This window comes from Pagrus pagrus (assembly GCF_965226575.1).
Source record: "Pagrus pagrus genome assembly, chromosome: 18".
NCBI classification, from domain to species: Eukaryota; Metazoa; Chordata; class Actinopteri; order Spariformes; family Sparidae; genus Pagrus; species Pagrus pagrus.
In genome coordinates this window covers 29,316,101-29,338,603 of record NC_140202.1, presented here as the reverse complement: position 1 = coordinate 29,338,603, position 22,503 = coordinate 29,316,101, and the positions used below count along the sequence as shown (strand labels likewise).

The following is a 22,503-nucleotide window of genomic DNA, read 5'->3' as shown; positions in this document are numbered from 1 at the left end:
ATGTATATGTGTATATATATATGTATATGTGTATATATATATATATATATATATATATATGTGTGTATATATATATATATATATGTATGTATATATATATATATATGTATATGTATATATATATATATATGTATGTATATATATATATATATATATATATATATACACACACACATATATGTATGTATGTATGTATATTCAGTGATTTTTATTATTGTCACATACAATTTATACATATAGTCACAGTGAACACAGAACAGGCAGCCTGTCTCCAGTAAACAGCGCCCCCTGGTGGCCGGCTGTCTCCAGTAAACAGCGCCCCCTGGTGGCCGGCTGTCCTCCCGGGCAGCTGGGGGATTTCCTGGGCGGAAGCAGCGGAGGGGGTTTCCAGTGTGATCAACCCAGTCCTCCCCGTTGGATCTGTGAACTGGATCCCAGTGACTTCTCTCTCTCACACAGGACCGACAGAACCCGGACAGCCCGCAGTACCCTGAACCTGAACCTGGACCATGAGGAGTCCGCCTGAGGCCCGGAGGCTCCGCGGCACCGGCGGGTTGACGGTTTGAATCCCGGAGAGAGTCCGCCGAGCCGAGGAGCTGCTGAGCTGAGCAGTGGGCCCCGAGGAGGAGATTCATGTGAGTCCAGAGAGGGTAGAACCTCAACAGAACCAGAACAGAACCTAAGGAGAACCTGACAGGAGCTGGGGGGACATGTTAGCACTGTTAGCTTCTGTAACGGAGGGAAACACAACAGATGCTACAGCTAGCTCTGTGTGTGTGTGTGTGTGTGTGTGTGTGTGTGTGTGTGTGTGTGTGTGTTTAAACTACAATGATCTTTATTGAACAAACAGCAGAGAAACAAGAAGCTAAATAAGCTAACAGTTAGCATGAACAGTCAGTGTGTTTACATCAGCTCAGAGACTCAAACAGTCAGAGGAAGAAATAACCAATCACTAATCAATTAGCCATCAGCCAGTTATCAATCAGTACATAAAGAATAGATCAGTAAAGTGTGATGAGATGTTTGTCCAACAGACCTGAGTAATCAAACCCAGAGTGACAGATCGAATGATCCTGTATTGAATCAGTGTCTGATGATCAATAGAATGAACACAGTCAGAATATATTTAATCAATATATATGGATCAATATACATGCAGTCTGTGTGTTGAGTGTTACAGGAGACTGAATATTGATCTGCTCTCATTAATATTCATATTATTAGTTAAAATGAAGTGAACAGATGTCGTGACTGAGTTCATAACTGCTGTGAAGATGTTTGATTGGACGGATATGTGATCAGTTTATTGATCCGTTAGTTTCCCTCTCAGTCAGTTCAATTCAATTCAATTCAAAGGGGCTTTATTGGCACAAAAGTTTTACAACAATGTTGCCAAAGCATCAAAACACAACTTGTCCAAACATTCGGACAGAACGTAACAAATAACAACACAAACACCAATATTGATTTACATTAATTATATATACAGTATATACAGTGTGTGTGTGTGCCTGCGTTTGTGTGTAGTCTTTGTGTTCAGTGTTTGTCACACTTGTTGTTGTTTGTGTTCATTTAACTGTTTGTGTCTGTTCTGTCACCTGACTGTTTCCGCTGTTGCCACGGTGATCGAACTCCAAATCAGTGCCCACCTTGTTCTTGACCCGTGACCTCCTGCACGTCAACAGGACGCTGGTTCGGTGTATCGTTCATTCATGAAGATCTACGCTATTATTAATGATTAGCCCGGTGAGCTAATGCGCTGCGTCAGTTATTATTGTACTTAGTTACTTTTCGGTTCAGTACCGGAGGTGTCACCTTTGATCGTGTCCCCAGTGACCTCCACAGGAAGCTGAAGTCCTTCTCTTTGTGTTCCTCTTCTTGTACTTACTTTGGGCAGAAGGGTCTGGTCGTTAACGCTGAGAGACAAATAAAGTTTGGAACGGTTTGAATTGTACCGTGAACAACACACATGATGTTTATCAAATCTTAAAGATGATATCGCTTTAAAAAGTCACTGTTTGTTGTAAATAAAGTCAAATATCTTCTAGTTTTGTGTCAAATTGTCAGTAGACGACTTCGTCTCACTCAACACACATCACCGACACAAACATGGCCGCCAACTCGCCCCAGTCCACTTCTGTGAGCTGCTGATATTCAGGACGACTCTACGAGGCTCAGAGAGCGTTGAACCCGACAGCGACTATGTCTCTTTATAATCACATATCTTCAAACTTCAACAGGTTCATGACAAACTGAGACTTTCTTCAGCTTAAAACTGATCTTTTCATGACACAGTTCAAAAAGGATCAAAACTTTATTTGTTCCCTCGCTGTTAACAGCTGGACATATTGTTCCTGAGGTCCCGTGGCGGCTTTGAACTGTGATTCAAATAAAACTGAAGGTAGTAAGATTAAAACTGATTAAACCTTCGGCTCTTCCAGTCTGCACAGAGAAAGAGGAAACAGAAGAAAGAGGAGAAGAAGAGGACTTCCTCTGTGGTGTTTAAGTTGTCTCTGAACCAGTGACGGAGGATCTCTGACGGCGAGCTCGAGCCCCCATGGCGTCGTACTCGGCCACTTGTCAGGTTGACTTGAGAGACTTTGGGGGCGGAGACAGATCTGATGTCCCTCCTGTCCTCGTCTGTCTTCACAGACAGGTTTTATAGATCATATTGTTGTTGAGGTTACTGCTTTCAAAGCTGCTCTATCCTTCAGATGATCACTCCGACATGATCTGCAAGAACCATCATCTTCTGACGAGTGAAGTCAGGAGCTCCAGATGATCCTTGATTAAATCATTGACTGTTAGTTAATCAATAACGATCCGTCAGTCCTGTTGATGAGAGCTCATTGTGGACAAAAATCAACTCCAGATCTTCTTCACCTGTTCATAAACCTCCTCCTGTTTACACCTCCAATAGTTCAGCTGACAGTGTTGCACAGCATTGTGGGTAAATTCTGACCTCACTGTAAAACTAATTGACTGGTTCCTGAAGTTTTATAGAACCAATGAGTGAACGATTGATCAAGAAAATAACAAGCACTTGAATTTGATGTCTTCACATGTTTCGTTTTGTTTTAATAAGTTATCAATACTGTTGATCAACTAATCAATAAATGGTTTCAGCTCTGGATTTTTCATATTGAACAACAAGATGTGTATTTTCAGCTGTTTGTGTAAAATTTTCTATTTTAAGAAAATTTCAAAAGTTTTTACTCAACTGATCAAATTTAGCTGCTGAAGATGAAAATAGATTAATTGGTCAGTTGTTTGTTGTAGCGTCCTCCGCTGGTCAGTTGTTTGTTGTAGCGTCCTCTGTTGGTCAGTTGTTTGTTGTAGCGTCCTCCGCTGGTCAGTTGTTTGTTGTAGCGTCCTCTGTTGGTCAGTTGTTTGTTGTAGCGTCCTCCGTTGGTCAGTTGTTTGTCGTAGCGTCCTCGGTTGGTCAGTTGTTTGTTGTAGCGTCCTCCGTTGGTCAGTTGTTTGTCGTAGCGTCCTCTGTTGGTCAGTTGTTTGTTGTAGCGTCCTCCGTTGGTCAGTTGTTTGTCGTAGCGTCCTCGGTTGGTCAGTTGTTTGTTGTAGCGTCCTCCGTTGGTCAGTTGTTTGTTGAAGCGTCCTCTGTTGGTCAGTTGTTTGTTGTAGCGTCCTCCGCTGGTCAGTTGTTTGTTGTAGCATCCTCTGTTGGTCAGTTGTTTGTTGTAGCGTCCTCCGTTGGTCAGTTGTTTGTCGTAGCGTCCTCGGTTGGTCAATTGTTTGTTGTAGCGTCCTCCGTTGGTCAGTTGTTTGTCGTAGCGTCCTCGGTTGGTCAGCTGTTTGTCGTAGCGTCCTCGGTTGGTCAGCTGTTTGTCGTAGCGTCCTCGGTTGGTCAGCTGTTTGTCGTAGCGTCCTCGGTTGGTCAGCTGTTTGTCGTAGCGTCCTCCGTTGGTCAGCTGTTTGTCGTAGCGTCCTCCGTTGGTCAGTTGTTTGTTTTAGCGTCCTCCGCTGGTCAGTTGTTTGTTGTAGCGTCCTCCGCTGGTCAGTTGTTTGTTGTAGCGTCCTCTGCTGGTCAGTTGTTTGTTGTAGCGTCCTCTGTTGGTCAGCTGTTTGCTGTAGCGTCCTCCGCTGGTCAGTTGTTTGTTGTAGCGTCCTCCGCTGGTCAGTTGTTTGTTGAAGCGTCCTCTGTTGGTCAGTTGTTTGTTGTAGCGTCCTCCAATGGTCAGCTGTTTGTTGTAGTGTCCTCCGTTGGTCAGCTGTTTGTTGTAGTGTCCTCCGTTGGTCAGCTGTTTGTTTTAGCGTCCTCCGCTGGTCAGTTGTTTGTTGTAGTGTCCTCTGCTGGTCAGTTGTTTGTTGTAGCGTCCTCTGTTGGTCAGTTGTTTGTTGTAGCGTCCTCTGTTGGTCAGTTGTTTGTTGTAGCGTCCTCTGCTGGTCAGTTGTTTGTTGTAGCGTCCTCCGTTGGTCAGTTGTTTGTTGTAGCGTCCTCCGTTGGTCAGTTGTTTGTTGTAGCGTCCTCCGATGGTCAGCTGTTTGTTGTAGTGTCCTCCGTTGGTCAGCTGTTTGTTGTAGCGTCCTCTGCTGGTGTCTCAACTTCATTTTTTTAGGGCTGTAGTTTCTGTTGAGCTGTTGTGTGTTGGAGGAAAACCCCCTCTGCTGCTGAAACAGTTTCTGTTTCTGAGAACTCAGTCATGATTTAAGTCTGTCACGTCTCTGCTGCTGTTGTCTATGTTGTTGTTGATCCTTCCTTCATCTCTTTTACACGTCCATAGTTAATGATGTGAAATAATGTAGATGGAGTCTTTTAAAGTTTTCTCGGAGTTCTCCTTTAAATCATCTAATTCACATCGTGTTCATCAGGTTTATTTATCCACGTCTGACTCCTGTCAAATGATTCTCGTTTCACAGTTTACAGCTCTGGTTTTCTGGTCTTTCATTTTGAAGTTTGGTCAAGAAATCAGAGTTTTTCAGTCTGTCCTGATTGTGTGTGTGTGTGTGTGTGTGTGTGTGTGTCTGTCTGTCTGTGTGGTGTGGTGTGTCTATGTGTGTCTGTGTGTCTGTGTGTGTGTGTGTGTGTGTGTGTGTGTGTGTGTGTGTGTGTTAATGATGCAGTCAATGGAAAAGCCCCTAGCATCCCCACAGCTGAGAGGAAGTGATGTGTTTCTGTTTGGTGTGTGTGTGTGTGTGTGTGTGTGTGTGTGTGTGTGTGTGTGTGTGTTCAACAGCTGATTCTGTGGTCGGGGTAAAGATCAAAGGTCACATGACTTTGTGTTTCATATAGAAACTTTGTGCAGCTGCTTTATGTGTTTAGTTTTCTTTAATGATTATTTCAAATATTCAACTTTAATTAATTAACAGATTTCACCTGCCTCACTCTGACTCACCTGCAGCTTCAGGTGTCATTTCAACTTTAAATGAAGCTCCAGACTTTGAAGCAGTAACATCATCAAATCTTTCACACTTAATGAAACATCAGTGTGTGTGTGTGTGTGTGTGTGTGTGTGTATCAGTCATAGGCCACGCCACTCTGCTGGCCTCCACTGAGCATGTGCAGACTGGGGTCAAATGCAGAACCAATCAGACTAGACTAGACTAGTTTCCTGGTAAAGGAACATTCTGGCTGGCTGTGTCCAAATTCAGGGTCTGCAGCCTTTGAAGGGCGCATTTGAAGGCCAATTACGTCACAACGCTGCGCGAAGGCTGTCCAAATTCGAAGACTTCTTCAAACGCAGCCCACAAATGCAGCCTGCACTTCCCTCTTTTTGGAGGACGCACCGCTACTATCCTTTGCGGCCTCCCATATCCCAAGATCCTTTGCGCACCGCTCAGTCCCGAAACAGAAGAGGGAAAGAAAGCGAAAATGGCGACATCAAGTGTCGCAAACATGACATTCAAATGTGAGTCTTGGGTTTATACTCGGTTTTTACTCTTTTGAACATCCAACGCCAGATATGTTAAACTTCAAGGGACTATAAAACCTCCAAAATTTAACGTTCAGTTAAAATATGTGATGCTGGTGATGCTATGGTAAATATAGTTGTTATTTACCAATGGGTTAATGTTTATTTTGTAATGTTGATAATTCAATTTAGATTTGACACGTTGTACACACACAAATAAATGTACACGTTTGATAGATTTGAACCAAAACAGACTTTAATGCATGAACACCTGGTGACGCAACCAGGAAATACTCCGAAGGCTAGTCCGCTGTCCCATCTAACAACGGTGGACGCGGCCTTCAAGGTCTCTCCGACGGACCCGGTCTTCGTGGGCTGCAAAGGCCGCGTCCTTGAAGGATGCAGCCCCTGAATTTGGACACAGCCTATGTCTGAACTCAGTTTGTTAACTCCTCCCCCTTTAGGTCATGTCAGCGGGCAGGAGTGCTGACGGGAGGGAGGTGCAGATTCCCCTCCAGCAGGTGGCGCCCTCCCTGGCCACGCCCCTTTCAGTGGTCCCTCCCTCTCACCGCCCAACCAATCCCTGGCCTCCCATTGACTCTACTGCTTCACAAGGTAAACACACTGCAGTTCATCAAACATCCACCACGTGACCAAACTGTGTCAAAACAGGTGTCTTTGTGCTCAGCTGTGTCTGTACTCAGGTGTGGCTGTGTTCAGGTGTTTTGAACTCAGCTGTGTCTGTGCTCAGGTGTGTGAACTCAGGTGTGGCTGTGTTCAGGTGTTTTGAACTCAGCTGTGTCTGTGCTCAGGTGTGTGAACTCAGCTGTGTCTGTGCTCAGGTGTGTGAACTCAGCTGTGTCTGTGCTCAGGTGTGTGAACTCAGGTGTGTCTGTGCTCAGGTGTTCTGAACTCAGGTGTGTCTGTGCTCAGGTGTTCTGAACTCAGGTATGTCTGTGCTCAGGTGTCCCGGCAGGTTTCCTGCCTCTTCACGGAGGATTCAGAGATCACTTTGTAGAGACTCCAGAAGGTAAATATTGCTGCGAGGCCTGCAGGCTGGTCCTGTGTCAGCCCCGTCAGACTGAGTGTGGTCACCGCTTCTGTCAGAGCTGCATCAGCGACATCCTCAGGTGAGACACACACAGTGAGATAGACAGGTAGACAGGAAGTGGTTTCTAGGTGTCAGTTTAAAGAATAACATCAGACCCAGATTTCTCTTTGCCCCTTTTCTCATGTCCTGTTTTTAAAGAGTTAAATCCCTCTCATCTGTCAGCTGTGAAAAGAGATTCACCTGACAAGGTTTGAATCAGCATCATGTGACAGGTCTGACTTAATCTCTTCTCTCCTCCTGCAGTCGTCCAAACCCGGTATGTCCAGCTGACAATGAGCGTCTGTTCAAAGACAAGGTATGCAGGGAGTGACATCACAACAGAGCTCAAGTTGTCTTAACGATTGATTGATTATTGATCGGTTCATGACTGTTTGTGTTTCAGATCTTCAGAGACATTTGCTGCCAGCGGGAGATCATGGCACTGAAGGTCTACTGTCGCAGTGAAGCTAACGGCTGTCAGGAGCAGATGAGTCTGCAGCAGATACCTGTGAGGAAAACGATGTGTCAGAATCCTGCTCTCTGATTGGCTGTTGGGTGGCCTATATAAACGCTTAATGTTGACACTACCTGTCTATCTTTCACTTACCTGTATGCAGGACCACTTGAATGTGTGTCCGTTCTTCGAGGTTCCCTGTCCGTTGGGTAAATGCAAAGAGCGAATGATGAGAAAAGAGATTCCCGATCATCTGAGCTGGAAATGTAAACACAGAGAGACCAGCTGCGAGTTCTGCATGACCAAGATGCCTCTGACTGACCTACAGGTAACTCATGACATAACTGCGGACATCCATGCTGACCCACCTGCACGTAGACGAGTTATAGAGGTCTGAGGACTAGTTGTAGAGGTCTTAGGATTAGTTGTAGAGGTCTGAGGATTAGTTGTAGAGGTCTTGGGACTAGTTGCTGGGTCTAGATGATGAAGAACATCATGAAGTTTCTGTCTGTTTTCAGAAACACAAAGAGACGGTGTGTCCAGCATTTCCAGTGTCATGTCCAAACCACTGCTCCTTCTCCTCTCTGCCACGCAGTGAGGTACTGATCCAGTTTATCTGACACCATCCAATCAGAGCCATGTGTTTGAGTTTCACAGCAGCAGTGAGTATTGATCATACTTATTGATTAGTTGTTTTTTCTTTCAGCTGTCAAGTCATCAACACGACTGTCCTAAAGCTCAGGTGAGCTGTCAGTTCCACCGATATGGCTGCACCTTCAAGGTAAGTCTTCATCGTTTTCCTCTACTTCTTTATCTGTTTCCTCTTCTGAGTGCAAGTGTACCATTGTTTAATGGGTATACTGCATACTTTTTATACTGTATACTGTAAATAATGTATACACTGCATATATTGTATATAATATGTATATCTTTTTATAGTCTATGTACTACAATAACTGAATGACGTGTGATTCAGGGTCTGAATCAGGACATGAGGCAACATGAGTCCACCTTCGCAGCTGAACATTTGAGAATGATGGCAAACAGAAACTCCTCATTAGAGAACAAGGTAAATGTAGCAACCATAGCAGTAGGTTCAGTGTTTACCTGAGTTTACCTGACTGATCCCTGTTTATATCTCCAGGTGGAGGATGTTAAAGGTGAGCTGTTAGAGAGGTATAAGTTGCTTCCTGGTCTCAGCAGCCGTGTGTCTGAGCTGGAGAACCAGAATGATGAGCTGAGAGAGAAGAACCGACAGATGGAGCAGAAACTGGCCACCATGCAGGTAAAACTGATCATACAAGGCAAGACAATACACTTTCATAACACATTGCATTACTGTGAGAGGTTAAATTGTGGTACTGCAGTGCTGTATGTGGTGCAGGACTGAACTGTGTACAGTACTGTATGCAGTACGTCGACAATGTGACCCTAAATATGTTTTAAAAGTGGACAGAAACAAACAACACTGAAAGTGGGGCTTAAAGAGGGGTTGGGATTCAAACACTGACACCAATGATACCAAAGACTGGAGGCACAGCCTCATCAGTGTTAGGTAAGAAGTGAGTGGTCCCTCTCCTACACCTGGACAGCCATCATCTCTCTCTTTCTACAGAAACTGATGAGCTCTCACTCAGAGAAGCTTCTGGAGGTGGAGCTGGAGCTTCGTTCTCTCCGTCTGCTCAGAGACGAGGTGGAGACCCTGAGAGGAACGCTGGAGAACGTCCGGACACGACTGAATGCTCTGGAACAAGGGGGACGCAGCGGGGCTGGATCCACAACACATACTCTGGGTCAGAACACACACTGGGGACTGGTTGCTCAGGTCTGGGGACTAGTTGCAGAGATCAGAGGACTATTTGTAGAGGCATAGACTAGTTGCAGAGGTCAAGGGACTAGTTGCTCAGGTCTGGGGACAAGTTGCAGAGATCAGAGGAGTAGTTACAGAGATCAGAGAACTAGTTGCAGAGGTCTGGGACTAGTTGAAGAGGTCTGGGGACTAGTTGCAGAGGTCTGGGGACTAGTTGCTCAGGTCTGGGGACAAGTTGCAGAGATCAGAGGAGTAGTTACAGAGATCAGAGAACTAGTTGCAGAGGTCTGGGACTAGTTGCAGAGGTCTGGGGACTAGTTGCAGAGGTCAGGGGACTAGTTGCAGAGGTCTGGGGACTAGTTACAGAGGTCAGGGGACTAGTTGCAGAGGTCAAGGGACTAGCTACAGAGGTCAAAGGACTAGCTGCAGAGTTGACAGGACTAGTTGCAGAGGTCAGGAGACTAGCTACAGAGGTCAAAGGACTAGCTGCAGAGTTGACAGGACTAGTTGCAGAGGTCAGGAGACTAGTTGCAGAGGACAAGGGACTACTTGCAGAGGTCAGTGGACTAGTTTGAGAGGTGAGGTCTGGGGACTAGTTGCAGAGGTCTGGGGACTAGGTGCAGAGGTCAGGGGACTAGTTGCAGAGGTCAGGTACTAGTTCAGGGACTAATGAATTTCTTCCTCTCCACAGCTTCCCTGGAGACTCAGCTGAATCGCCATGACGACATGTTGAGTGTCCACGACATCCGATTGGCCGACATGGACCTGCGTTTCCAGGTGCTAGAGACGGCGAGCTACAATGGGACTCTGATCTGGAAGATTCGTGATTACAAGAGACGGAAACAAGAAGCAGTAGCGGCGAAGACACTGTCGCTGTACTCACAGCCATTTTACACCGGGTACTTCGGGTACAAGATGTGCGCCCGCGTCTACCTGAACGGAGACGGGATGGGCAAAGGGACACACCTGTCGCTGTTTTTTGTGGTGATGAGGGGCGAGTACGACGCCCTGCTTCCCTGGCCCTTTAAACAGAAGGTACCGAAAGGTTACTGACTACTAAACCAACAGGTTACTGACTACTGAACTGACTGGTTACTGACTACTGAACTGACTGGTTACTCACTACGAACCTACTGGTTACTGACTACTGAACTGACTGGTTACTGACTACTGAACTGACTGGTTACTCACTACGAACCTACTGGTTACTGACTACTGAACTGACTGGTTACTAACTACTGAACTGACTGATAACCTAGTGATGAGCTGTGAATACACGGCTCTGTCCTGTTTAGCTCTTGTCACTCAGGACAGATGGTGATAGCAAGTCTGAACAGCCTCTGATGCTGACGGGCCTGTCTGTCTCTGTGTCAGGTGACCATGATGCTGATGGACCTGTCTGTCTCTGTGTCTGTCTGTCTCTCTCTCTGTTAGGTGACCCTGATGCTGATGGACCAGGGTCCGTCCAGGAAACACCTGGCCGACGCCTTTAAGCCCGACCCAAACAGCAGCAGTTTCAGACGTCCTGCAGCAGAGATGAACATCGCCTCTGGCTGTCCTCTCTTTGTGTCTCAGAGCATCCTGGAGACGGGCAGCTACATCAAAGACGACACCATCTTCATCAAGGTGAGACACGCCTGCTGGGCTCAGCGTAGTAGTTAAAGACGTCTGTTTAAAAACTAATCAATATGTGGTTCGATTTGGTCAATCTGTAGGTTACCGTGGATACCTCTGACCTCCTCGACCCGTGACGTTGTGACTCGCTGGCCTGAGATCAGCTCACCTGTCCACGCCCAGCAGAGCAAAGGATGATGGGAAGGATCAGGACACTCGTCTTTCTGAGAGCGATGCAGACAGAAGAGAAGAAGAGACAGACGGGAAGCAGCCAATCAGAGTGAACTTTACAGAGACCGAAGGGCGGGTCCTCTTCTGATTAGCTAATGGACTACAGAACTCTGTGTGTGTGTGTGTGTGTGTGTGTGTGTGTGTGTGTGTGTGTGTGTGTGTGTGTGTGTGTGTGTGAATGGATCAGTGTTACCATGACATCACCATGGTGATATCACTCAGAGCCAACATGGCTGCCGCAGCGAGAACATTGTTGCTGCTCATTACTGATGCTGTGCATCGAGCTTTACTTCCTGTTTTTTTCCTGTTTACCAAGGCATGCTGGGAAACCCACGGCAGCTACAGAGGAGCTCAGAAAACCAGTAGAGACCAGTAGAAACCAGCAGGACCCAGTAGTTGATATATACCGGAGATTCTCCCACAGGACCCAGTACAAACCAGAACAGACCAGTCTCAGGTCCAGTGGCCTGCTGGAGTTCCTCTGTGGCCTCTGAGTTTTTCAGTGTGGATTCATCGACTCATTTGATTCATTTGCACAGTTTGAATGTTTGTTAAAGTGTGAAAATAAAAATACAAAGAAACTCAAAGAATCTGTTTGATTTCATTAGAAAATCTGATGGATTTCATGTTTTGTTTTTCCAACTTAATCTGATAAAACAAATTCTGATAGAAAAACAGGGTGAGATATTTAAGATGATCATAAATTTGTCAATCAGATGATCTTTGTGTTTCTAGTAACATCTTTAAAACCGGTCAGTTTGAAGCAGTTGTCTGTGAGTCACTGAAGAAAACTGTGACGACCAGACCTGCTGGTTTGGTGTTGTCCTGACAAACAGGATCATCTCAGGACTCTGATGTTCTTCATGGAAACACCTGGAGGAGGCGATCAGGAGGAACAGCTGCTGGATCTGAACCTGAGCTATGTGTTGTTGATGGACTTCAGTGTTTGTCACTGATTGGTGAAAAACAAACAGCAAGGGGGTTGGTTCAGAAGTGAACCTGGTCCCAGGCAAGGAACCTAAACAAGAAGGAAAGATCATGACATCGAAGAAACACTAAAACCCAACATATCTATATGGTAATGATGACGAAATGCCTCTGGGACATGAAAGAACACAGTTCAGAGAGGAAACGATTAAAAGGGAAGAAAACACTGTGATAGTTCATACATCACTGTTGATCAACATGTTGAAGAAACGAGCATCTACCTGCTGCTGAGCTGAAGTCAGACACGTAATGTAATGAAGATGTTATTTAGTTTAAGATGAGGACACAGCACGTGATGAATCTGTCAGATCACGTGTGGACTGAAGCAGGTCTGTCAGAGACATCACAGACTCATCCGAGCATTTCATAGCTGAACTGGTTTAAGTCACGATGTTACACACTGACGGGACAGCAGGTGGCGGCGTGCAGCTTTAACTCTGGTCTGAAGTCCGCCAGCGCAGAAGAAGAAGAAGCAGACGAAGAAGAAGCAGAAGCAGCGTTAATTCTCTCTTGAGCTCCAAACTTTCACAGAAACTTTAATTTAAACTCCGAAACGAGAAGATTTCAGCGGGTTTCTCTACGGGACAGAACCGGGACTGTTCGACAGGACTCGGTGAGTTTACCAGCGGGTTCGGGTCCATCGAGCCGGTGACTGGAGAGGCGACCGAAACTGTGCAGGTAAAACGTTGGCTAACTTTAGCTCACAGGCTAACTGTGTGATTTTAAACTAATTAATGACTAACTGTGTGTGTGTGTGTGTGTGTGTGTGTGTGTGTATTTTAATGTGTGTGTATATATTTTAATTGTGTGTGTCTGTGTGTGTGTGTGTGTGTATTTGAATGTGTATGTATCTTAATGTGTGTACTGAGTCATGAACAGTGATGTCTAGTCATGTTTTTCATGTCTTAGCTCAGTTTATTTGAATTATTAAAACACCTTCAGCTTGAGGACAGACTGTCAAACCAAACTCCATTCTAAAAACAGCTGTTTTATGGGAGCATCGTGTGTTTTCACAGTAAAAACTGTAGTTACATCATCACTAATAGTCTTTTCTGATTCACGTCCATCTACAAACACAATCAGAACACACGTCATTCACTCAGTGATTCATTAAATGTTTGTCACAGACGTGTCAACTGTTTCTACTGTTTCATCCTGTCGTCCACAGACAGGATGAAACCGAGTCCACTAAAGAAATAATAAGCTGTTGTTTCATTGTTTGACACACGGCAGCTTTTAGATGTGACACAGCTAGTTTCTGCAATTTGCTCAATTTTTCAATTTCACCCTAAAGGGGGCGTGATCGTCGTGATGACAGGAAGGTAACGTGTCACTGACAGGGTCTGATGGCTGCCATGACAGACACCCTTTCACATTAAAGCAGTTTCCTGTTGAAAACTAATGTCACAATGAAAACACCTCATTCAGCTCTTAAACATAAAGAAATTACTCTGGTTGTGACCAGGCTGTACTCTGGTTGTGCTCTGGCTGTGACCCGTCTCTGTCGTCGTCCTCAGTAACTGCCGTAGCTTCAGAGAACAGATAACGTATTTCTGTAAACAAGGTGCTTGTGGATTTCCTCCGTACCGTCCTCAGTGAAGAGACTGAGAGGCGAGGAAAGGTCACAAGTGAAGGAAACAAGGATATAATGAAGGACATTTAGATGTACCCTCATAGCAGCTCTTATTTCATCGTTGTCCTCCCTCCTGCTCTGTGATTGGTCGGCTGGCAGCCCTGTGGATGATCTGGAGGTCAGTAACAGTTTGTTTGTGTGTTTGTTCTCAGATGAAATGTTTTTCCTGAAGACTCTTCCTCTGAGTCCACCTGCAGCTGTGCAGCTCCTCCGACTGTTTTCTACCAACACTTTACCCACTCTCACTCTCTTTACTAAGGTAACAATAACACCTGGTGTCTGTCTTCACACTGTCTGACTCACCATCATCTTCTTCTTCATCATCATCTGTTAGTGTTTTCATTTACAGTTAGTGTTGATGAGAAATCTGCTAACTAACAATCCTTCACTGCTGTGCTCATTGTTAAAAATCATAGGGGTGACAATTATAGATGCTTTTATTTTGAAGTCAGAAGGGAGTGATGATGTTTGTTCAGTTTATTTTCTTTTCTTCTTGGTTAACACACTCACCTCAGTTAGTAAAATGTGATTCTGAATGTTGTGTTCTGTATTTGAATTTTCCAGCGATTACATTAAAATTTTCTGTGTTTGAATAAAGTAAATAAACAGAAGCTGCTGTTCATGTTTCATCCATGTATAATCTGTGTAATAACAGTAAAATGTGTCTGTAGGATCCATGTCCTCTGTGTGATGAAGCTAAAGAAGTGCTGGAGCCGTTCAGACACAGGGTGAGATGAACAATAAAACTTCTTCATTTCACTGTGATGTAAATGACATGTTTGTTAACCTGCTGATGTCAGCAGCAGCTGTTTGTGAACACTGTCTGTTCAACTGATCCAACCATTGAACTAGTAACCACAACATTACCAGACTCCCTTAAAAAATTTAGTGATTTTAAGAGTTGATGAGTTAAAACAAACTGTATAACCTTTGTGAAACTCTGTTCCTGACAAATTCTAAATCGTTGGAGCATTGATGTTCTACATGAACTTTCTGTCTTTGTGTAGAAACATGGTGTCTGTTTGTCCCAGTGATGGACGGGTTTGTTTCATATAGAGCAGGAAGTGACATCACATCACAAGTGGTCACTCAGACAGACTGAGAGCTGAACACTATAATCAGATTACTCACCAGGTTTGATCAGGGTGTCTGTCTGTCTACGCTCCTGTCTCTGTCTCTGACCTGTCTGTCTGTCTACAGTTTGTCTTGCGGCAGGTGGACATCACTGTCCCAGAGAACAGAGTGTGGTTCGACAGGTACAGGTGGGACATACCTGTCTTCCATCTGAATGGGCAGTTTGTTATGAAACATCGCGTGGACGTCGTCTTGTTGGACAAATTGCTGCAGGACACAGAGGCACCGAAGACATGACAACATTTATTATCAGACTTACAGTTTACTCCATAACTATTGGAACAACGAGGCCAATTCCTTTATTTTGTCTGAACACTGAAAACATTTGGGTTCGACACCAAAAGATGAATATGAGAGAAGAGATGAGTGTCAGCTTCCATTTCCAGGTGTTTACATCTAGATCTGTTAAAAAACTTAAGAGATAGCACCTTTTGTTTGAACCCACCTAATTTTCAAATGAGTGAAATGATTGGAACATGTGACTGACAGGTGTTTTTGGCTGCCCAGGTGTGTCCTATCACATTGATTATTCAAACAATAAATGGCGCTGAATGTCTACTCTGTTTCAGCTTTGGGTTTTGCCTTTGCAGACTGCATTTATAGTTAAAAAGGTGTAACCAACATGAAGACCAGAGAGCTGTCTATGGGAGAGAAGATGGAAAATCAATCAGAGCTATTGCAAAAACATTGGCCATCGCCAGTACAACCATGTGGACTGTCCTGAAGAAGAAGCAACATATGTCGAACTGGTAGACAAAGGAAAACATCAGCAGTTGATGACAAAACATTGTGAGAGCTGCAAAGAAAAGACCCTAAAACAACTGTCAGTGACATCACCAACAACCTGCAGAGGGCAGGAGTGAAGGTATCACAATCCGCTGATCACAGACGACTTCAGAAACAAAAGTACAGAGGCTACACCAGAAGATACAAACCACTCATTCGAAAGAAGAGACAGGCCAGATTGAAATTTGCCCAAAACTACAGAGACGAGGCTCAAAAGTTCTGGGACAAAGTTTTATGGCTTCACCAAAGTGATGGAAAGTCTGATGTGTGAAAAATAAAGATCTGCTCATGATCCCAAACACACAAGCTAATCTGGGAAACACGGTGGAGGTAATATCATGGCTTTGGCTGCATGGCTTCTTCTGGGCCGGGCTCATTGATCTTCAGTGATGGTGTAACACATGATGGCAGCAGCAAAATGAACTCCGAAGTTACAGAAACATTTTGTCTGCCAATTTAAAGAGAGATGGAACCAAACTGATCAGGAGATCCTTCATCATGCAGAAAGACAACGACCCAAAACTCAAAACAACCAGGGAGTTCATCAGGGGAGAGAAGAGGATGGTTTTAGACTGAAGTCAGTCTCCAGACTTATTGACCTGCTGAAGAGGAGACTGAAGGGGGAAACCCCCCGAAACAAACAACAGCTGAAAGAGGCTGCGGTGAAAACCTGGAAAAGCATCTCACAAGAAGAATGTAAAGGTCTGGTGATGTCAGCGGGTCGAAGGCTTGATGCAGTTATTGAAGCAAAGAATCTGCAACTGAATATGAAGTATTATTCAGTCTGATCTGTTCCTGAACGTTCGCTCACCTAAACGTTTGGTGTTCTGTTACAGATGATACTTCTTCTAAGTTGTGTAACAGATCCAGATGTAAACACCTGGAGATGATCTCTTGTCTCATATTCATCTTTTGGTGTCGAACCCAAATGTTTTCAGTGTTCAGACAAAATAAAGGAATTGGCCTCGTTGTTCTAATAGTTTTGGAGAGGACTGTTTGTAAAATGATCAATAATAAATCTACTGAAATAATCGATATGTATCTTCACTGTGTCTTCTTCTGGGGTTATTATAGACAACCAATCAGAACACACCCTCAGTGTGATGTCAAAGCTGGAGAATTGATCTAAATATTAATCAGTCGTTACGTGTTTGAAACATGTTGCATCAAATTCACAATAAAAAGATACTGACAATAATCAATCAATACGATGAGACTGTAAACATTACACAGCTTGTCTTTATTGAGTCTTTAACAGAAAGGATCAGCACCCTGACTCACCTGAGCCACCTGATGCCGTGAGCTCATCAATATTTCAACTGCTGATAGTTCAGAGTCTCTGGCTGTCAGCCAATCACAGCCCTCCTCCGTTTGTGTGACCTGGAGAGTGTGCTGATTGTCATGGAGATGGCCAGGCGTGTTTTTTCTGTGACAGTGTGTGTTGATGGCGTCGAGCAGAGCTGAAGATGTTCAGTTTGCTCTGCAGAGAGCAAAGAAGAAGATCAGCAACCTGCAAGAGCAACTGAGCAACAAGTCAGACAGGTCAGAACTATAATCTGTAATCTGAACAAGTGAGACGGTTCAGAACTATAATCTGTAATCTGAACAAGTGAGACAGTTCAGAATTATTATCTGTAATCTGAACTAGTCAGACAGTTCAGAACTATAATCTGTAATCTGAACAAGTGAGACAGTTCAGAACTATAATCTGTAATCTGAACAAGTGAGACAATTCAGAATTATTATCTGTAATCTGAACTAGTCAGACAGTTCAGAACTATAATCTGTAATCTGAACAAGTCAGACAGGTCAGAAATATAATCTGTGATCTGAACAAGTCAGACAGTTCAGAAATATAATCTGTAATCTGAATTTGTGAGACAGTTCAGAACTATAATCTGTAATCTGAACTAGTGAGACAGTTCAGGACTATAATATATAATCTGAACAAGTCAGACAGTTCAGAAATATAATCTGTAATCTGAACTAGTGAGACAGTTCAGAACTATAATCTGTAATCTGAACAAGTGAGACGGTTCAGAATTATTATCTGTAATCTGAACTAGTCAGACAGTTCAGAACTATAATCTGTAATCTGAACAAGTGAGACAGTTCAGAACTATAATCTGTAATCTGAACAAGTGAGACAATTCAGAATTATTATCTGTAATCTGAACTAGTCAGACAGTTCAGAACTATAATCTGTAATCTGAACAAGTCAGACAGGTCAGAAATATAATCTGTGATCTGAACAAGTCAGACAGTTAAGAAATATAATCTGTAATCTGAATTTGTGAGACAGTTCAGAACTATAATCTGTAATCTGAACTAGTGAGACAGTTCAGGACTATAATATATAATCTGAACAAGTCAGACAGTTCAGAAATATAATCTGTAATCTGAACAAGTCAGGCAGGTCAGAATTATAATCTGTAATCTGAACTAGTGAGACAGTTCAGAACTATAATCTGTAATCTGAACAAGTCAGGCAGGTCAGAATTATAATCTGTAATCTGAACTAGTGAGACAGTTCAGAAATATAATCTGTAATCTGAACAAGTCAGACAGTTCAGAAATATAATCTGTAATCTGAACTAGTGAGACAGTTCAGAAATATAATCTGTAATCTGAACAAATCAGACAGTTCAGAAATATAATCTGTAATCTGAACTAGTGAGACAGTTCAGAACTATAATCTGTAATCTGAACAAGTCAGGCAGGTCAGAATTATAATCTGTAATCTGAACTAGTGAGACAGTTCAGAACTATAATCTGTAATCTGAACAAGATTCCAATCTGGTCATGTTGCCTTCAGGGAACGTAGGATCTAAAACGATTCGGCTACGCCACATGACTGGCAGTGAAAAAACTGCTGTCAGTGACAAACTTACATTTGCACACCATGCACGAATGTCCTGCACGGCTAAAACTGTTTTAATTTCCGAGGCTGTTTACATGTGAGATGTGGAAGCTGTTTTAGACAGTACTGAGGACCAGTTGTAGTACAGGAGCGACAAAATCACGCCAGATTGTGCACAGACACCCACACTTTGAAGTAATGAGATATCCGATTTCCACGTAACACTGTGAATGCCTCGCAGTGTCCGCTGGCAATGGCGTCCGGTTCTGCTGGCTCACCTGCTGGACCCAGCACACAGGTGAGAAAAGTAAGGTTGGGAAATCGTGATAAATATCAAAATGAGAGGTCGTTTTGTAACAACATACAATGTTTCTGACATCTTTTAAGTGGTGAATTGTCAAAGCTAGAGGTTAAGCATAGGGCTAACGTTAGCATCGAGTAGTTGCTAACGCAGTAGTAGGTGGTAACGTTAGCCTAGGCTATATACTGCGTGAAAAACACAGATAATGCTGTTAATTTGAATAAAGGTAGTGTTGTTTTGTGGTTGCAGGAATGCATGGGGTGCTGAAAAAAACACAAAACGACCTCTCATTTTGATATTTATCACGATTTCCCAACCTTACCTGTCTCACCTGTGTGCTGGGTCCAGTGCTACGTGTCGGATATCTCAGTACTTCAAAGTGTGGGTGTCTGTGCACAATCTGGCGTTTGTCGCTCCTGTACTACAACTGGTCCTCAGTACTGTCTAAAACAGCTTCAGAATTATAGTCTGTGATCTGAACAAGTCAGACAGTTCAGACATATAATCTGTAATCTGAACAACAAGTCAGACAGTTCAGACATATAATCTGTAATCTGAACAACAAGTCAGACAGTACAGTACAGATCTCTGTAAATGGTTTTCTGCTGTGATTCCATACTGACTGTTTTACTGAATGGTTTGTTGATGACGTCACATTTAACACTAATAATAATAACACAGCATATGTGAGAAATTGAAGATAAAACTGATTATTGATCAGATGTTATGAGTGTGACCTGGATCATCATTTGAGGCTGTGACGAGCACAGAGGAATTCTGGGTAACATGTCCCAGGGTGGTACAGATTAAACTGGCAGTCAGGTGCAGGAGATCATGTGATCAGAGGTACTGAGCTCAGTCTGACTCAGACTGCTGAACTCCAGCAGGAGAGTCGGTCAGTTTACTGGTCTGACTGGAAACTGAACGTGTTTAACCTGTGTGTGTGTGTGTGTGTGTGTGTGTGTGTGTGTGTGTTGTGTAGTCTGATATTCTGCTGCTCTAACATGTCAGAGTCAATAGATCTGACCCAGGATCAGTCACTTCCTCTGATCTGAGTCACTGTTTCTGATGTGAAAATGTGGTTTGTGTTTCCAGACGAACCAGCTCAGAGAGTCCACTGGAGACTGGTCTGTCAACATGGATGCCCAGCAAGGAGCTCAGGGACTCTCTGGTGGACATGTACACAGGTAAATACTGCTACTACTACACATGGAAGCAGGTTAATGCTACTAGTACTGTTACAAACAGACAGTTTGAGGACAGAGTGTGATCTGGTCCCAGGTGTGTTCAGGATTCATAGTTTGATGTTTAGTTCACATACTTCACTGCTGTGATGAGTCAAACATCAGTGAGGAGCTGTAATGACTCAGTCTGTCTAGCAGGTGGAGCTGTAATGACTCAGTCTGTCCAGCAGGTGGAGCTGTGGTCCTTCACACGGCTCAACATCAACACTGAACTCACCACAGACAACATACACACATTGAGGAGGTCAAAGGTCACAGCAGTGCAGGAACACCAGCACCACTGTTGCTGACAACATTAATTATTACAACAATAATTAATAATAACTTAATAAAGTTATTAGTGTGAGACTGTACATCATCATAATTAATCTTAAATAATCAAATGTGATTGGCTGGGGGTTAGGCTTCAGTTTAACAGGACTGATCGTATGGTTCCTTCAGTGACGAGGTGTGAACGGTTCCTTTGGTTCTTTCAGCTGAACAGGACTGATCGTCTGGGTTCTTCAGTGACGAGGTGTGATAGGTTCCTTTGGTTCTTTCAGTTGAACAGGACTGATCGTCTGGTTCCTTCAGTGACGAGGTGTGAACGGTTCCTTTGGTTCTTTCAGTTGAACAGGACTGATCACCCGGTTCCTTCAGTGACAAGGTGTGAACGGTTACTTTGGTTCTTTAGTTGAACAGGCCTGATCGTCTGGTTCCTTCAGTGACTAGGTGTGAACGGTTCCTTTGGTTCTTTCAGTTGAACAGGACTGATCGTCTGGTTCCTTCAGTGACGAGGTGTGAACGTTTCCTTTGGTTCTTTCAGCTGAACAGGACTGATCGTCTGGTTCCTTCAGTGACGAGGTGTGAACGTTTCCTTTGGTTCTTTCAGCTGAACAGGACTGATCGTCTGGTTCCTTCAGTGACGAGGTGTGAACGGTTCCTTTGGTTCTTTTAGATGAACAGGACTGATCGTCTGGTTCCTTCAGTGACGAGGTGTGAACGTTTCCTTTGGTTCTTTCAGCTGAACAGGACTGATCGTCTGGTTCCTTCAGTGACGAGGTGTGAACGGTTCCTTTGGTTCTTTCAGTTAAACAGGACTGATCGTCTCTCTGTCCTCTGACAGTAATCTGATGATGATGATGATGATGATGAGAGCCAACATGGCCGCCTCCTCCTCAGTAATCTCCTGAGTAAATGAGGTTGGAGGACGTTGGTATATTTGGAGTTTGACTTTGTGCTTCATCAGACGTGTTTGCAGTCTGATGTTAACTCAGAGGATGAAACCTGCTGGAGATCAGTGACAGCCATCTTTGTTTAGTTACTACGGCAACAGTGGTTTGATCCTCCACAACATACAGGTGAACAGCAGAGCTCAGGTGAGACACACAGAGGGCTACGTGAAGCAGGTGGGACTGTACCTGAGGAGCCTCAGGTGTCAGGACACTGAGGCCTGATGGTCTGGACAGGAACTGACTCAAAACCTTGTCTCAAGATTTCTGTCTGTCTGTCTCTCGGCCTGTCTGTCTGTCTCCCTGTCTCCCTGTCTGTCTCTCTCTCTCAGTGATAATCCATCATCTGTCGGTGTCTCTCTGTCTGTCCCTGCCTGCCTGCCTGTCTGTCTGTCTGTCTGTCTGTCTCTCAGATGAAACAGTATCAGTTGATGTTCCAGGCTCAGATCTGCTCCCCTATGTGTCCTCTATTTATGTCTGTCTTCTTCTGTGGTGTTGCTGTTCAGCCGTCTGTTTCCTGTTTCTCTCCTCCACTTTTTGTTTCTGTTCAATAAACTTGATTTCTGTCACAAACACTAAACATCAGAAATCATTCAGTGTGATGTGGGCAGCAGCGTGTCCGTCAGTGTTTGGTGTCCTCTAGAAACACTTCCTGTCGTCGTCTGTTCTGAATTCTGCTCATGTTGACATTTTCTTTAGTTTCAGTGTGTTGAGCTCTCAGGGCCACCGTACTGAAGTCTGCTGTGATTAATCCCATCTGTTCTAATGATCAATCTACTCTGTGTGTGTGTGTGTGTGTGTGTGTGTGTGTGTGTGTGTTGATCCATGTGGTGTTTATTAGCTGTTGTCTCCAGACTCTTCATCATCCTGCGCATCATGTTTCTGTCCGGAATGATCCTTTAATGTTCCTCATTTCTGTTATTGATACACCAACAATAACTGATCGCTGAGCAGCTGCCACACACACACACACACACACACACACACACACACACACAGTAGATTGATATAATGACAGGAGAAGAAGACAAAGGCCGAGCGAAGCTGAGAGTGAATATGGAGAGAGAGGGAGGAGACGGTCGTGTGAACTGTGTTTAATCTGCAGAGTGGGTGGTCCACACACACACACACACACACACACACACACACTCTGTATTGTAAGATGAGGGTGGGCTGCAGACTCTGATTTGTTTGAACAGACTGAAGTAGCTGCTATTCATGTCTCTGTGAAGGAATGTGTGTGTGTGTGTGTGTGTGTGTGTGTGTGTGTTAGGCTTTAGC

General features: G+C 44.1%; 3 protein-coding genes across 4 annotated transcripts in view; all 3 read left to right on the top strand.

Annotated features, from left to right (window-relative positions):
• Nucleotides 1-322: 322 nt before the first annotated feature.
• On the top strand, nucleotides 323-11,647 carry traf3 (TNF receptor-associated factor 3). The gene is made up of 14 exons (XM_084381888.1): nucleotides 323-635; nucleotides 6,332-6,482; nucleotides 6,832-6,997; nucleotides 7,222-7,273; nucleotides 7,361-7,465; nucleotides 7,575-7,739; nucleotides 7,930-8,010; nucleotides 8,118-8,192; nucleotides 8,388-8,480; nucleotides 8,556-8,696; nucleotides 9,027-9,204; nucleotides 9,913-10,256; nucleotides 10,656-10,847; nucleotides 10,937-11,647. The coding sequence occupies exons 2-14, from the start codon at nucleotides 6,335-6,337 to the stop codon at nucleotides 10,970-10,972; spliced, it is 1,776 nt and encodes a 591-aa protein (XP_084238014.1). The 5' UTR covers nucleotides 323-635; nucleotides 6,332-6,334; the 3' UTR covers nucleotides 10,973-11,647.
• A 790-nt stretch (nucleotides 11,648-12,437) lies between these two features.
• On the top strand, nucleotides 12,438-16,641 carry cUnh5orf63 (chromosome Un C5orf63 homolog). Of its 2 annotated transcripts, none has more exons than XM_084381893.1 (4): nucleotides 12,438-12,666; nucleotides 13,839-13,945; nucleotides 14,358-14,414; nucleotides 14,887-16,641. In XM_084381893.1, the coding sequence occupies exons 2-4, from the start codon at nucleotides 13,844-13,846 to the stop codon at nucleotides 15,055-15,057; spliced, it is 330 nt and encodes a 109-aa protein (XP_084238019.1). In that variant the 5' UTR covers nucleotides 12,438-12,666; nucleotides 13,839-13,843; the 3' UTR covers nucleotides 15,058-16,641. The 2 variants fall into 2 exon arrangements, with proteins under 2 accessions (XP_084238019.1, XP_084238018.1); XM_084381892.1 differs by having other exon boundaries at nucleotides 12,452-12,731.
• Nucleotides 16,642-16,950: 309 nt separating this feature from the next.
• mipol1 (mirror-image polydactyly 1) overlaps nucleotides 16,951-22,503 on the top strand; it is a 48,260-nt gene continuing 42,707 nt past the window's right edge. The window contains 2 exon segments of the mRNA XM_084381889.1: nucleotides 16,951-17,148; nucleotides 19,863-19,954. Coding sequence (XP_084238015.1) covers nucleotides 17,051-17,148; nucleotides 19,863-19,954 — 190 coding nt within the window. The 5' untranslated portion in view covers nucleotides 16,951-17,050.

Bases quoted from the DNA above. Each gene is read 5' to 3' on its own strand.
- cUnh5orf63 (XM_084381893.1), top strand. From the start codon at position 13,844: ATGTTTTTCCTGAAGACTCTTCCTCTGAGTCCACCTGCAGCTGTGCAG. The intron at 13,946-14,357 runs GTAACAATAACA...ATGTGTCTGTAG, and splicing joins CTCTCACTCTCTTTACTAAG to GATCCATGTCCTCTGTGTGA. The intron at 14,415-14,886 runs GTGAGATGAACA...GTCTGTCTACAG, and splicing joins TGGAGCCGTTCAGACACAGG to TTTGTCTTGCGGCAGGTGGA.
- traf3 (XM_084381888.1), top strand. From the start codon at position 6,335: ATGTCAGCGGGCAGGAGTGCTGACGGGAGGGAGGTGCAGATTCCCCTC. The intron at 7,466-7,574 runs GTGAGGAAAACG...ACCTGTATGCAG, and splicing joins TGAGTCTGCAGCAGATACCT to GACCACTTGAATGTGTGTCC. The intron at 8,697-9,026 runs GTAAAACTGATC...CTCTTTCTACAG, and splicing joins AGAAACTGGCCACCATGCAG to AAACTGATGAGCTCTCACTC.